This window comes from Pseudopipra pipra, chromosome 7 (assembly GCF_036250125.1).
Source record: "Pseudopipra pipra isolate bDixPip1 chromosome 7, bDixPip1.hap1, whole genome shotgun sequence".
In the NCBI taxonomy this organism is placed as follows: domain Eukaryota; kingdom Metazoa; phylum Chordata; class Aves; order Passeriformes; family Pipridae; genus Pseudopipra; species Pseudopipra pipra.
The window spans coordinates 30,113,384-30,127,488 of NC_087555.1; the positions used below are offsets into that span (position 1 = coordinate 30,113,384).

The 14,105-nt window shown below is 48.4% G+C and overlaps 1 protein-coding gene across 4 annotated transcripts in view; it reads right to left on the reverse strand.

Annotated features, from left to right (window-relative positions):
* The window catches only part of HEG1 (heart development protein with EGF like domains 1), a 55,434-nt gene extending 41,639 nt beyond the window's left edge, over positions 1-13,795 (reverse strand). For 2 of the 4 annotated variants that reach the window (XM_064661456.1, XM_064661455.1), the window contains exon 1: positions 13,381-13,793. In XM_064661456.1, coding sequence (XP_064517526.1) covers positions 13,381-13,555 — 175 coding nt within the window. In that variant the 5' untranslated portion in view covers positions 13,556-13,793. Of the gene's footprint in view, positions 1-13,380 lie in introns of all 4 variants that reach the window. The other 2 variants (XM_064661457.1, XM_064661458.1) reach the window with 2 other exon arrangements.
* Positions 13,796-14,105: the final 310 nt, after the last annotated feature.

Sequence of the window (14,105 nt, forward strand, 5' to 3'; positions counted from 1 at the left end):
CCTACACTTTTTATCATTATCCCAGAGCCTAATGTTTGGAGATGCCACAGGAAAAAAAAGGATCCAATTACAGCTCTTACAAGCAGTACCCAGAAGCAGGGAACAGGTTTTCCAAAATAAAGAGTACACAGATATCTGTGGTTCTTTCCAAAAGCACAGGATGCAAGCATATGGAGTGCCCACAACTGGGGATAAAACCTGCACAGTGCAGGGACAGGATATTGTTCTGCTTATCAAGCGGTTTACATCCTCTTAGTTTTGGTGTCCTAAACACATCCCTGGGGACGGGCAGGCTCCTGGATCACCAGCTCAAGTCCATGAAATCCTAAGCTTCTTACTCATCTTTCTTGGACAGTTCGGTTCAATCCACAGATCCCTGGGACCACATGGATCCATGGCACCACCTGTGCTGCCTGAAAACCACCAGCCCAGGGCTCAGAGCAACTCCTTAAACCTCTTTTCATTAACTTTTGGTTTTAAATGGCTTTTTAGCAACTGAATTAAAAAAAGAAAAAACAAAGTCCTGTTTTATTACTGAGTCTTTGAAAAATATATTCGAATACAAGCCCACTTCCAACAGCGATAAGCTGCCTCATGACTACCCATACTTCTAAAAACCACATAAACATGCCAAGGCTCCAGTAAAATCCCAGTCCGTCCATCCATCCATCCATCTGCCCATTCAGTGAAGTGGGGACTGAGCCTCCAGCACCTTGGGACCCATGTCCTTTCTGTCTTTCTTGAGCAGAAAGCCTGACATAGCTGTATTCTCTTGCTTGACAGCTCATTTATATTCTACCTCAGAAGTGTCCCTCCAGGGTTGCCTCCTGGTGTTAATGTGGGAAAAGCCCCTGCAGTCCTGGGGGTGGTGAAGGCAGAACCAGCTGACAGGTCCCAGGAGCACTACCAAAGGGATTTCTTTCTCACTGTTTTTAGTAAACATCAGTAAAACTAAGCCAAAATAAATCTCCCAAACTGCACAGCTCTGAGAGCACTCACACCTCCTCTCCATCCCCTTTTCCGCTGCCCTACTATGCTGAAATGTCTCCAACTACCCTGCCTGCACCGTGGATCCCAAATGCTAAATCCCAGCACCACCAAATTCACTTCTAAAACCCTCTGGGCTTTTCTGTAATGTCCTGCAGATATGTTACACAAAATATCACCCACGCATTGCTTCTCCTTCTGCTTTCCAGGGTTTTTAAAGTCCCCTGGAAGCTTTTCTCATCGGGAAGGCAGTTGTGCCCTCACCAGCACTCATGAAGCCAGAGCAAAAGCCACATAGGGACCCAGCCCCGTGTCGTTTTAACTTCTGCTCCCATCCGAGGGTAGTGCTGCTGGAGACTGTCAGACGGCTCGGGAGGAAGTCTCCTGGCAGGGCTCCACCAAAGTGGAGTTGCTAGGTCACTGGAACAATAAAAAGGCAAGAAAAAACATCCTGGCTGCAAAAAAGAGAGGGGGGAAAAAAAAAAAGAAAAATCCATGGCGGTGTGTACAGTACTGGTTAAGTGGAAAGAAACAGGCTGGAGAGGCTGGAGGGAGCAGGACCATGCCACTGTCCACTTTTGCAAGCACGAGACTTCATTTCTAACATGGATCTTTCTCCAGAGCTCTCACACAAGTAATTCCAGAAACCTGGAATCTGTCTGCAAGGTTTGCAATTGGTGAAAATCTCACATGGGACAATATTCCCAGGGGAGGTAATTTGCTGCTGCTATGGAGAGATTAATTGCCCTTTGCGTGTTAGCCAGGCACCACAATCCATTGGATGACTTTCTCATGCACCCCGGCAGCTGCCCATAGTCACTTAAACTGTATGCATATATCAGTGTAAGAAACCTGCCTCCAAGCCTGGCTGTGTTTCAGTGATAAGGGGGGGAGCAGCTTCACGAGGGGCAGAGTACCACACAGACCTGGGGTTCGAGCTCCTCTGTAAGGAAAGGTGCTAGAGACTTAGAAGCTGCAGGATAAAATTTAGCTTTCTGAAAAGTCTAATTTCAGGGCCAGAAGGGAGCATTAGCTCATTCTGTCTGACCTCATGATAACCAAAGTCATTCCATGTAGCTTATTTACTCCTAGTATTAGCTCAGTGACTTGTATTTGATTTAAACAGATCTTTCAGGGGAAAAAACCCCCAAACTATTGGTATTTGTGATTATTTGGGATTTTACTTAAAGCCATAAGAACAATGGGCTGAAGCACAGATTTTTCTGCACAAAAGCTCAATGCCTATCAAAAAAGCGATGCCTGGGAGTGTGAAGCATACATGCAGCAGGAGCCATCTGCCCCAGGGGCCAAGAGCTCAGCCCTTTGCAGACCAAGGAGAAAACAAGATGGTATTTTCATGTCAGACTCTGGAAACAAAATGACAGGTCACTGCTCTGAAGTGGTCTGAGCCCAGGAGCTGCTTCCCACAGCCAGGAGGGGACAATAAATACTGGGAGGATGGAGGAAGAAGTAGGAAAAGGAGTACTGCCATGAAGAGAGGCAACACTGGGAGCAGCCAGGGACCGCCATGGGTCCCTGGTCTCCCAGCTGAGCCATGCTGCTCACTGATGCAGGTGGGCTTCGGTCCAGGTGTCTTGACCAGAGCCTCGCTCCAGCAATGCACTTAAGAATTGCTCCCTAGGGAACTACTCTCTGTGCTTAACATTAAGCACGTGCCAAAGAGGTTTGCTGACTGTCAGTCGCACCAGGGATGATGACCAACCTCGGAACTGAGCAATTTCTCAAGGACGTGGTGGGGATGAGAGGGATGAAGAGTTCTCCTGGATGCAGGAGAATCACAAGTGGTAGATGCAGTTTGGTGACACACAGATAAAAGGTTTGCTGGATTCTTCCCACCATGTAAACTAGCAAAATGTAATCCCATCCCAGGGGAAACCTGGCAGTAAGTCCAAGCCTTACACCCAGCTCTCACCTCCCAGCTGAAGGTGGGATGCAGGGCATGATATCACGACAGTGAGAACCTCGGATGCTCCCATAGTTCCCACTCTTCCAGCAAGGGACAGTGAGACTTGTGAAGGGATGGAGAAAAAGAGCAAATAGGCAAAAAAATAAAGCAGCTTAAAGAGAAATTAATCCCCAGAAGAGATAAGGGCCCCCACCTCCCTTCCCCCATCTGCTGCAAAAGGATGATGATCTAAATCGCATTTCCTAGATGACACCACACCGACCGATCTGACGCCGGAAGCGGAGGTGGCAGCGCTCAGGACGGCGCCGGACCTCCTTCTTCCAGGGGATGAGCCAGGTCCTTCCCCACTGGCACTCACCAACCTGTCATCACTGACATGCAGAGGAACAGCATGCCTGGAGGCAGCTGGAGCAGACTCCTGCTACCCTGCACCACTCTCCCAGTGCCTCTGCAGTCACATGTTTCCTTTCTGAGAACCAGGGGGGAAGGGATTTACCATTTCCAGTGCCTTTCTGCACGTGTTTTGGGGAGGCTGAAAAACAGACACCTTTTTTCAGGTGTGACCAGCAGTGAAGTGGGTGACAGAGAAGGACAGAACTGGCCTGTCACCCCCGAAGCTGTCACTGAGGACTCACAGGGAGTCAGGGTCAGGTCACATCCTACCTTGATGCATACGGGCACAGTGTGCTGAGCAAGGCAGCACAGAGGAGCAAGAGGCCAGAAATCCGTGCCCAAAACCATCTGCCCACACACCGACCCAGATTACTCAGCGTAGAGCCACCTCACATCAACTGTCCTGGCACATTCATGCCATCAGGTGACCATCAACTTCAGTCTTAACCCAGCATGTGACACAGTTTACCCAGCACCGTACGATCTCCAGTTGTACCAGCAATTTACAGGACAGGATCATGAGGATCTGTCTGCATGGTGTGGACTGTTCTCAGAGACCACAAAATTGCTGTTACTCCCATTCCCAAGGTCAGAAGCCTCCTGGTGCTCATTTGGCTTTTTTCATGCATCATATTTGCTCCGTGTCCCTAAGAAAAGACCATCTTTATGATTATTCTGATTATTCTTACTCTGATTATGTTTCCCTCCTAAGAAACATCCTTTCAAAAGGCTTTTATCTGCAGAGTTGGCTGCCGGTCCAATACTGCAGCCCCATTCTGCATTTGCTGAAAGAGCTGATAATGTCCTAAAAAGAATTAACATTTAGATGTTAGCCCTGTAACCAAATCTGAATCAAACAATGATGACTGTTCAAATGCCTAAAGCTACTCAGGGGTATTTTCATTTAAGCTCTACCAAGCTTGTACCAGGGGTAGGGAGCTTTCTAAAGATGCCTTTGTGAGCACCAGCTACTAAAACCCTTCTCCTTGTCCCTTCAGACACAGATACAATTATGCCCAGCTCCGGCACAAAGATAAAGGCTGAATTACAAGAGCAGTATTATGCTCCACAATCAGGGTCCTTGATTCCAATTGACAAGGAAAGCAAATCATGTGCAGTTGGTTTGCGGATGCTTTCACTCCTGGAAATCATTCCCATCACAGGGATAGGAATTAGTTCAATAGACAGGGTTATCTTTTGCGTTTCCCCCCCAGATTGCTAAATTACCTTGTCAGTTTGTGAGATCTTACAAGTTATGCAGGGTCAAACCTAGCCAGCATTTGTCTGGGATATTTCTTTGCAGAAGGTTTAACTACCAGCTGCTACAGTTTCCCTGATAAGAAAGTGTTTTCTTACCTATAATGGCACAACTGTAATAGGACAGTTATTCAGAGATGCTGTGAAACTCTTCTCATTTTTAAAAACGTGTTAGATAAATATCTTCTGGGGTGATCCTGCAAGGGGAGACATCTCAAGATCCCTTGGGAGATGTCTTGAGATCGCTTCCAGACCTGCCTTTTACTTTTATAGAGCACTCAGAACCAAGGTCAAATGAAAAACCCATCAAATATCCAAATCCCAACTTCCACCCCCCAACTTACACATACTCCAAAAACTGCTCTCCTCCCCCTAAAATAGATCCTGATGCCCTGGGTGGGTGGGCAGCAGTACCCTCCTGCTAGGTTATCACAGAAGGTATCTTTCAGATAATATATTAAAGCCAAATCTTCAACTTAGTGTGATTCATCCCTGCTTCAGCAAAGTTCACCAGAGCGTGACGTTTCACATCGGTCCTCGGGGCTTAAGAGATTTTCCACAAGAGGAAGGGTGTTAACGCCAGCATCCTAACAAGCAGTGACGTGAATAATTGTGCTCTATAGATCTAAATTCCTCTTGTCACTCCAGATGCAGAAGTGCCTTTTAGCATGCTCTTCAAGAAAAAAAGAGGCCTCCTTTGCTACCAGCAACCAAAGAACCCTGCCCATCAGTCCAAAATGCCTGCACAGGGTTTCTCTCATGGTCTGGAGATCCTTGCGGGAATCTAAGGGTGGTTCTGGTAGCAGAAATGACAATGATGTCTGCCTGGTTATAGAGGAAAGAGGTCAGACTGATCCTGTAACAGCCTTTAAAACCTCTGCCATCACAGCTTGCTGAAAAATGCTGAGAAAAACGCCCTAAATGTGTGTGTGCAACATGATGTCCTCTGGGAAACCCAGCCTGGGCTGCACCCCTGGGACAACAGCTAACCCTGCTGAGTTAACCCTTTGTGCACAGTTTGCATGGCTTTCTATCAGACCACTTAAAATTCCTCCTCACTCTGTTCCTCCTGATTTCATCTCAGAGCTAAATTAGCTCAGAGTTAAAAAGAAAAGGGTGTTTCCTCCCAAACTTCAGCTGCGAGGTCCTCATTGCCATCAGACCACTGTGTAAAAGGTCCCTCAAACATCTTCGTGTTTGCCTTGGCAAAAGAACTGCAAAGGTCATGGCATTTCCAGAGGACTTTTTCCAAGCACCAAACTGGCAGTCCAAGATGGGGTGCTCACACAGGAGGGTAAAGGAAAGGACCTGCAGCATTTGGTCCCCTTGTGAGTGACATGGTCACCCTCAAACAGCTTAAACTGGCCTGACCACAGTCAGGAATGCTGTGAAAGCAATTCTAAAGGTTGTCCCACCTTGTCATGTACTTGTAAAGAGTGAAAAGGCAGATGGAGCTTGCTTCTCCCAGCAGAGAGTCAATCTACCAAAGTCAAGGTGCCTGCACAGGGTATTTGGACTGCTGGACAGAAAGCAACTGGGTTTGCACCCAGTGTTCCTGCTGTGTTACCCTGCCTGTCTCTGCGTACCCTCTCTTCTCCTAGGGAAGCAAGACAATGGAGAGGGTCACACTCCTCCTGCAGATGCATGGGCAGAGCCCTGCAGGCAGGGGTGTCTGAAACAGTTCTTCTGTCTGGACTCAAAAGCCTCTGGAGATCAGCTTTGAGTTAGTGGTATTTTTTAAATACACCCAACCTGGGCTTCTTGTGTGACTCCTGGAACTGCAGCTAATGTTTCCAAGGCATTTTTATCTACCACCTCAACAGCCAGAAGGTCTTTTTCTACCCCTCGAAGTGATTCTCCTGTAATGACAACTCCAGGAGTTGGGGGTTTAAGGAAAGACAGCCAAATCTTAGGAGGCTCTTGACACAGATCCTGACTTTTGGCAGCAATGCTCCCTCGCCCACAGCTGAGATGCTGACTGCAGCTTGGGAGATGCTTAAGTAACCAACTGCAAAACTATTTATCAAATGACTCCAAGTCAAGGGCACAGCAGATGCAAAAGCAGATATAATCCTCCTCAACTGCCCTGCCTGCACAGAGGACAGGCAATGGGAAACTGCTCCATCCAAAGCCACAGAGGGACAGGGGGCAGCAGCATGGGAGCAGAAGCAGCTTATAGGGTATTACACTCCATTTTTGCATTTCAGGCACTCTTTAAATTATACTTTTATACCTCATGCGTTTCATATTGGTTTCTGAAGAGATGAAGCTCCTGAGACAGTTCTGTTTGTCCTCCTACAATGAAACAAATTAGCCTGGAAGGCAGAAACTTCCAAGACAGCAAGTTCCTACAGGTTTTGTGAAGACAAGCACTCTACTAGAAAAGACTCTAGTGAGTGTCCAACTTGGGGAACTGCTGCACCCAGACCAAGGGCTCAGTGAACGTCCTGGCCATGGGACCCACACACACTTAGCACTCATAGAGTCGAAAATAAACCATGGTACACACTAACACTACCCACCCTGTGGCAAGCAGAAGAGAACAAACCACAGGTACTGTTCACAGAGTAAATTTCTCAAATGTCTCTCTCTTCCATGGGTTTGCCCAAACACTGACAACTCCAAAAATGAGTCTCTTTCTCCCCTGGTTTTATACAACCAGGCTTTTGTTGCCAGTGATTGGAAACCTTGCATCCTTTTACCCTCCTCTGTTCACCTTGGCTCTGTCTGCCCCTTCTCCAAGCTCTTCAGGACCATGGGTGGCCATCACCCTATCCAGCACACAGCTGAGATAAAAAAACAACAGCAAAGGAGGAATGTGACCTAAGATCCCCAAATCTGTATTATAAACCTCACAGTATTCAGATCCTACAAGAGACACTCATTTTAAGCAGGAACTGGTTCTTATTCCCTTTTCCCCCTGTTCTCTCCAGAGCACTTCAGTAGACTGGGTCTGACAGCAGCGTTACTATAGCACAGGCAACAGCTATGCTAACAGCCTGGAGAAGCTGAAGTTTACAGAGCTTCCTTTACTCAAGGGAACTGCATTTTTCTAAGATTATATTATTACTTGGGCTGGTCGCTCAGTAATGCAACATCATTTCCCTTTTGGGTGGGAAAGTTCTCTCCTTGTCCTCTGATGCAAATGATTTCAGCCTGAAAGGATGAACGCGGACTCTGCATGAACTGTGCCCCTTGCTGAAGCAGCAGGATGTTATATATATAACACCTGGGCATTAAAAAATATATGGTGATGGGTGCACAAACACAAATCAGCTGTACGTATGCAGAAAACGGTGAGAGGGAAGGGTTGTCAGATGTGACAAAACCATTTTCTCCTTATAGGCACCCACAGATTTCATTCTTTCACAATGCCTGTGCTTGTAGCCCTCTTGCATCTCCTCTAGATGAATATCCCAGCAAATGAACCTCTCGTATTTACAGAAACAGCAAATTACAATGCAAATATCACAAAACTGCTCAGAGAAATAAAAATTTGAATTTGTAATCAGGTCTGTTGCCACTGAAAATTGGATTCTGCCTTCTGTGCTCAGCCATTCAGGAAAGAGAAAAAAACCTATTGTATGACCTACATCTTCAATTGAATGTAAATAACAAGGCCTGTGGTTGGGGTATTCAGGCCTCGTGACAAGCTTGCTCACAAGCTACAGACTATGGATTTTGTATCGAACATTGTCAGGAAAATATTTTGAACAACCAACCTTTAATTTGCTTGGAGCACCTTCTGACACACTGGCTGGTCAATTGCCCCAAAGTTTCTCTGTACCATTTCAACAGCAGAAAGATACCAGAACGAGTGCCAGGATCTGGCCGTGACTCTTTCCAGAAGAGCTCTGTGCGTATCTGAGTGGATCAGCCCAGATTTAAGCAGTGCTATTTGTCTGCCCAGAGACAACCTGACCCACTCAGACCCTCCTCACCTCCCACACCATAGAAACTCTCTTGAAATACTTGGGAAAGGAAATCCAGAGTCCAGAGGGTTTACACTGGCTATCTATGATCCATCCAGCTCTATTTTCTCTGGAGGTATTTCACAGGTTGCAGCCCTGCCTGGAGAACCCCGTGCATATCAGGGGCAGCTGGGTTGGGCAAGGCTCAGACAGAGGCAGAAAGGCAGCATTTCTGTGCTGCAAAAAGGCAGCAGGCTGAGCCACAGCTGAGCCCTGCCACTATACTTGTTTTGGAAATGGTACATAGCGCCCATCAATGGGAAACACACAGCGCCAGCCAGTAGGTCTTTCCAGCAGAGACTCCAGAAGAGTCTCTGGGAAACACAGACGTTGGTGGTGTCTTAATCTCTACACCACAGCACTGAAACTGTCACTATTCTGAGAGATTTTACTGCCTTGATTAGCTTGTTAATTGACACAGTTCTTTATTCTGTTGGGGTTGTTTTATTAGCTTCACTAAAACCATCACAACTAGGCTGATGCTACCAAGTTTTATGTTTTACGTTTTACATTTTGGTTGCACAGCCACCGTCCCAGTCTCAGCAGCATCCGTTTGTTTTGCACTACAACAACCAAGACCAACAGCCCTCTGCTAAATAAGCATAATCCTCTGCCACCTCTGAGAGATGAGACGGTGATGGAGCCATCAGCCTCACCAGCTGCGACATGTCCCCTGCATATGAGCAGGATAGGGAGAAAGGAGGATGGAGCACATAGAACAGCTTGGGAGCTCAATCACAGAGAGTTTCTGACTGCCAGCCCAAAAACTGGTATCTGTAAGAGCAGGTAAAGGAAACAAGTTGTCCCAGAAACCCCATGTTCCCCTAAACTCCTCAGTATCTGCAACTTTTCATACTGAAAAGAATATTTGCTGAGGAAGGCACCCCTGCACCAGCAAAGCTGGCATCAGCCCCTGCAGACACGGCAGAAACTGCCCATATCTCTCGTCCTCCTGGCCACAAGGAAAACTTAAAGCAAGTTAAATTATCCCTTCAAAGTGATGACAGCTTCTGGAGCAGCACACACTGCAAACACCTGCTGAACAGGCACAGGCTGGTGCTGGTGGTTTGGTACTGGGAAATTAAACTTCGTGGAGAGCCCAATACCTCTTTAGCTACAGCAGCTCTCCCCTTACTCACTGTGCCCTGCTCACAGCTTAGCACGCACGTTCACTGCGCAGCGAGGTGTAAATCAATACGCATCACTGTGTGCTCCCTGACAGCCAGGTTACACAATTATCTCTCAGACCATATTCATTTAGCACTTAAATATTGCGCAAAGTGGTTCCACAGATTGATGTGAACCCAGCTGGTCAATGCACAACCCTTGCTACCTTCTGGGGCTTGGGATGGGAAACAGGTAGAAAAGATGATCTCTAATCTCCCTCCTTTTCTGAAATACCTTTTTTTCTTCTCATTTCTTTTTTGCTTTTAATTATGTACCCCAAAGGAGCAGAGCTAAATCCATACAACCCCAGGGACTTCGTGTTCACAGCATACCAACCAAATACACTTACAGCTCATAGAGGAGCAGCGAAGATGCCCAAGGCAGGAAGACCCTGCAGCCTTTTGATAGTGATGCGGAGGCATGGAGGGTGATCCCTCCTTGTCCCTGCACCGCAGGGGTAGGAAGCATCATTCCTGCACCACAGTCACCTGAAATTGCATCAAAGCTAGATAGCAGTGTCTTAATACTCCTCTGCATCAGTGTGACCGCAGGCAGAGCCAGGCTTCTGCCCCCCAGGAGCCACAAAATACATACTGCAAAATGTGAGGAAGGCTTGGAGGCAACATACTTTTCTGCAAACAAGCATCCTCAGCATCTTCGTCCCTCATGCCTAAATTTGCTTCTTCCTCACGCAGAAAGTTTCAGAAGAAAGTTAAAGAATACATAAATAAATACAGATTGTTCATCCCCTCTAGGAGGGCTGGAAAGTTTCTTCCAGCAGCCAGCCTAAATCTCTGCTGCAAGCAAAGATGGTTCATTCTCAGGTGATTTCACACCTTATTTCTGGGGCTGTCACCAGAGGAGCTGCAAAGAAAAGTGACAGTTGGCATGGGAGAGAGGGAGAATGGACAGAAGGACAGACACAGATGGCAGAAAAGCAGATCAGCTTCTCAGGGCAAGCCCATTGCCAGCAGCCACATGCTGTGCTGGACACAGTGGCAGGGCACCCGTGTGGGTCAGAAGTAACAGGAAAAGGGACACTGAAGAAAAAGGGGGTGACCCCAGCCATAGGGACTTTTTCAGGGCTCAGTCCCACCTCTGGTGCCCTTGTGGTGTTGCTGGAATTATTACCACTTCACAGATGGGAAGCCTGGAATACAGAGACCTGCAGGAGGACAGAGATTGTAACCAAACTCTCACCTGCCCAAGGCTGGCAGCAGACAGTGCCCTTTCATTTGATTGGCATCCACGTGAAGTAGTTGCCAAGAGGGATTTCATGCAGGGCTTTGACAATATTTTAACTTTACTACCACCAGGTTTCTTGCTTCCTACTTCATCTATTTTTTTTTTCCTGTGTTCCTTTCCCTGGGTTCAGACTGTATTTTAAACACAGGCAAAAGCCATCTGTCCTCATCTCTCTGCCCAACAGGGAGGGCGGCAGATGCAGACTGAGGCACAGGCTGGCCAGGAAGGCAGTGAGGCTCTGAGGGCAGCCCTGCTCCTTTGCCTCACGCTTTGTGAGAGACTCAAAAGCCCCATTTCTACACCCACTGCCTCACCATCTGCTCGCTAAGCCCTGCCTGAGAAAGGGCTTTTGCCTCCCAGTCCCAGACTGTCTCAAAGGGAGATGTAATCTTCATTTCCACATAGCGTTGGGGTGATGGGTTCACAAGAAATGCTCCCCCTGCTTCAAGCAAGTGTTTTCAAAGGTGGAAAATGGCTCCGAGGGGCAGGAGCAGTGGTGAGACAAACAGGGATTTCTCAAGCACCTGGAACTCAACCTGAGAGTGATTCAGGAGATTTCCCCAGCCTGCCCCCATAACACCAAACAATTCCTTTGACTGACAGGCATAGAGCTGGAGATAACAGCAAGTGAATCGCAGCTGTCAGGACCCAGCGTAATTCATGATGCTGTTTGCTGGGGAGAGAGCTACTGCTGGGCTATTTATCACTCCTTCATGATGCATCCCCCGTTCCTTCTGGATGGGGTTGACATAATTCACGAGCACCTGTAGCTGCTGAGCACTAGCTGCACGGAGCAAAGCCTCCACCACTGAGCCAGGCAGCCAGACACTGGTAGCCTGACAAATGGATTTTCCAGCATGTGGACAGATAGTTGAGCTTTTCAGACTCTTAACAAAGGAAATGCATTCCTCCGCTAACTCTCAGGAGTCATCAAGGTCACAGGAAAAGATGCCAGATCGAAAGCTGAGATGAAATTAAATATTTTTTTCCGTCCACCGAGGAATTTGTGCAGCTCTCATCGAATAATTGGTGAGCACTTTGCTGGCAAGTTGCAGAGTTTATTTTCACAAGATTGGTAGCAGGTAAGACAGCATTATTCTCTCCCAGTTTGGAGGGCAAACCGATAGTTGGAGTAGCACAAAGAAGTGGCTGTGCTGGGAACAGACCCAAATCTCCTTCATTTTGAGGCAATATCCTAGTCACCAAGATGCTCTCACACAAACACTGCTAGTTAAGAGCTTTCTCATCCACTGCAGGGTACGTTCCAGCTGATATCCTCAACTGTACATTTTGTCTAGTGTGGATACATCCTACAAAGGCACGCCTTGGGTTTGTGAAGAAAACTAAAATGTTATAAATGTAGATTTGTCACATTTCCTGAAATTGTACAGCCCCATGCAACTAAACTTAACCCCAAGTACCAAAACATGATAATTAAAAATATGAAATTTGACAGTCCAGCCCAGGCAGGTGATCAATCCTAAAACCTACTTAAAACCTGTGTAGGACTAATTTGACATATTGTCTGCAGGTGGTATAATACATCAAATTATGACAATATGTCATACCTGCAGATGCCCAGCACTTTCCAAACTCATTGAGAATTAGTCACCCTTAGAGCTATGTGTCCTTTTCAGTGAGCCAGTTTACTCAGTGACACTTGAAATGAGCCCAGCTTGTTCTGGGAAAAATATGGTTTGTCCTGTACTGAAACCAAATTCAGCACAATTTGCAAAGCATGAAACTAATCATTGTTCCTGATAACTACACTGTAGATGTAGCACGCAAAGAAAAATGTGACTTTATACATGACTAATCTGACAGTCTCTAGGAGACATAGAAAGAGAGGGTATTTACAGAGACCTAATAGCATCTGTCCCCACACCTGGATGTGGGTCAGCACCTAAGGTGAGATGAGGGGATGTCTGGAGACAAGCAGAAGGCAAGCCAGACTCTGAAGGCCACCTACAAGAGCCACCAATTTCCCACCTGGGCAGCATTTTGGTGGGTAGAGAGTGTTGCCAGTATCCTGGTATGCCCCAAAACCTTTCTCAAGTTCCTCTGTGAAGTTTCCACCACTCACCTTCCTAGTCAGTCCACGCAGCTACAACGTGTTTACACTTTCCCACCCGCAACTCCTATCCCAAACCTTCACCCACTGAAGTAGTTGACTGTAGCACGATGAGCTGGGCAAGATTAAAAAGGGAAAGGAATATGGGGAGTGGTGGGGTGCTGCTGGTGTTACATTTCGCAGCTGAATCAGCTCTGGGTGATGCCGGGATGCTCAGCAGTCGCGGTGCGGCAGAGGGTGCACGGGGTCCCGCGCCACGAGAGACCCGCACGGTGTGGGATCCCACGCACTCTCCGCCGCACCGCGACTGCTGCCGGGATGAAATCCCGTCCCTATCCCCATCCCCACCGCGGGGCACTCACCCGGGCTGTCGGCTTGTCCCGCGGCGGGAGGCGAGTAAGGGCGGCCGAGACGGTTTCGGGACGGAGGAGGAGGAGGAGGAAGACGCCGTGGGGAAGCGAGGGGCAGCGACCCGGCTGGTGGGACCGGGACCAGCCCCAAGCCCAGCAGCAGCAGCAGGGTGCAGGCTGCCGGCATGGCGCTGGGGGTGGATGGAAGGGGAGGCGGGGGGGGCAGGGGGGTGGTTGTTCACATACCCGGAGCGGGGCAATGAATAACCACGTAAATAGCGATTTTTAATGAATTCCCGCTGCCCCCCCCCCGGGGCGGCGCCTTAGAAGTGCGGGGTGCCCATGGCGGAGGGGGCGAGGGGGGGGCCCGGCCGGCAGCGGCAGCAGCCTGCGGCCAAGTGCCGGCGCCCGAAAGTAAAAGGGCAGGCGGCGGAGGCTCCTCCTCGAGCCTGACATCACCCAGCCGCGGCTCGGCTCGGCTCGGCATGGCCCGGCTCCCCACGGCCCCCCCCACCCCGGCCCGGCCCGGCCCCCAGCGGCCGCCCCCTCCCGCCCCGCGCAGCCGTCGGGCCGCCCGTTCCCTCGCCCGGCTGCCTGCAGCATCAGTAACGAAAATAATAATAATAACAACAATAATAATGTTTAAAATTATGCTTCTTTTTACTTTTACTTTGTTTCTCCTGCTGCATCCCCCAGCCGCGCCGGGAGAGCAGGACCCCCCTGCCCGCCGCCCCCAG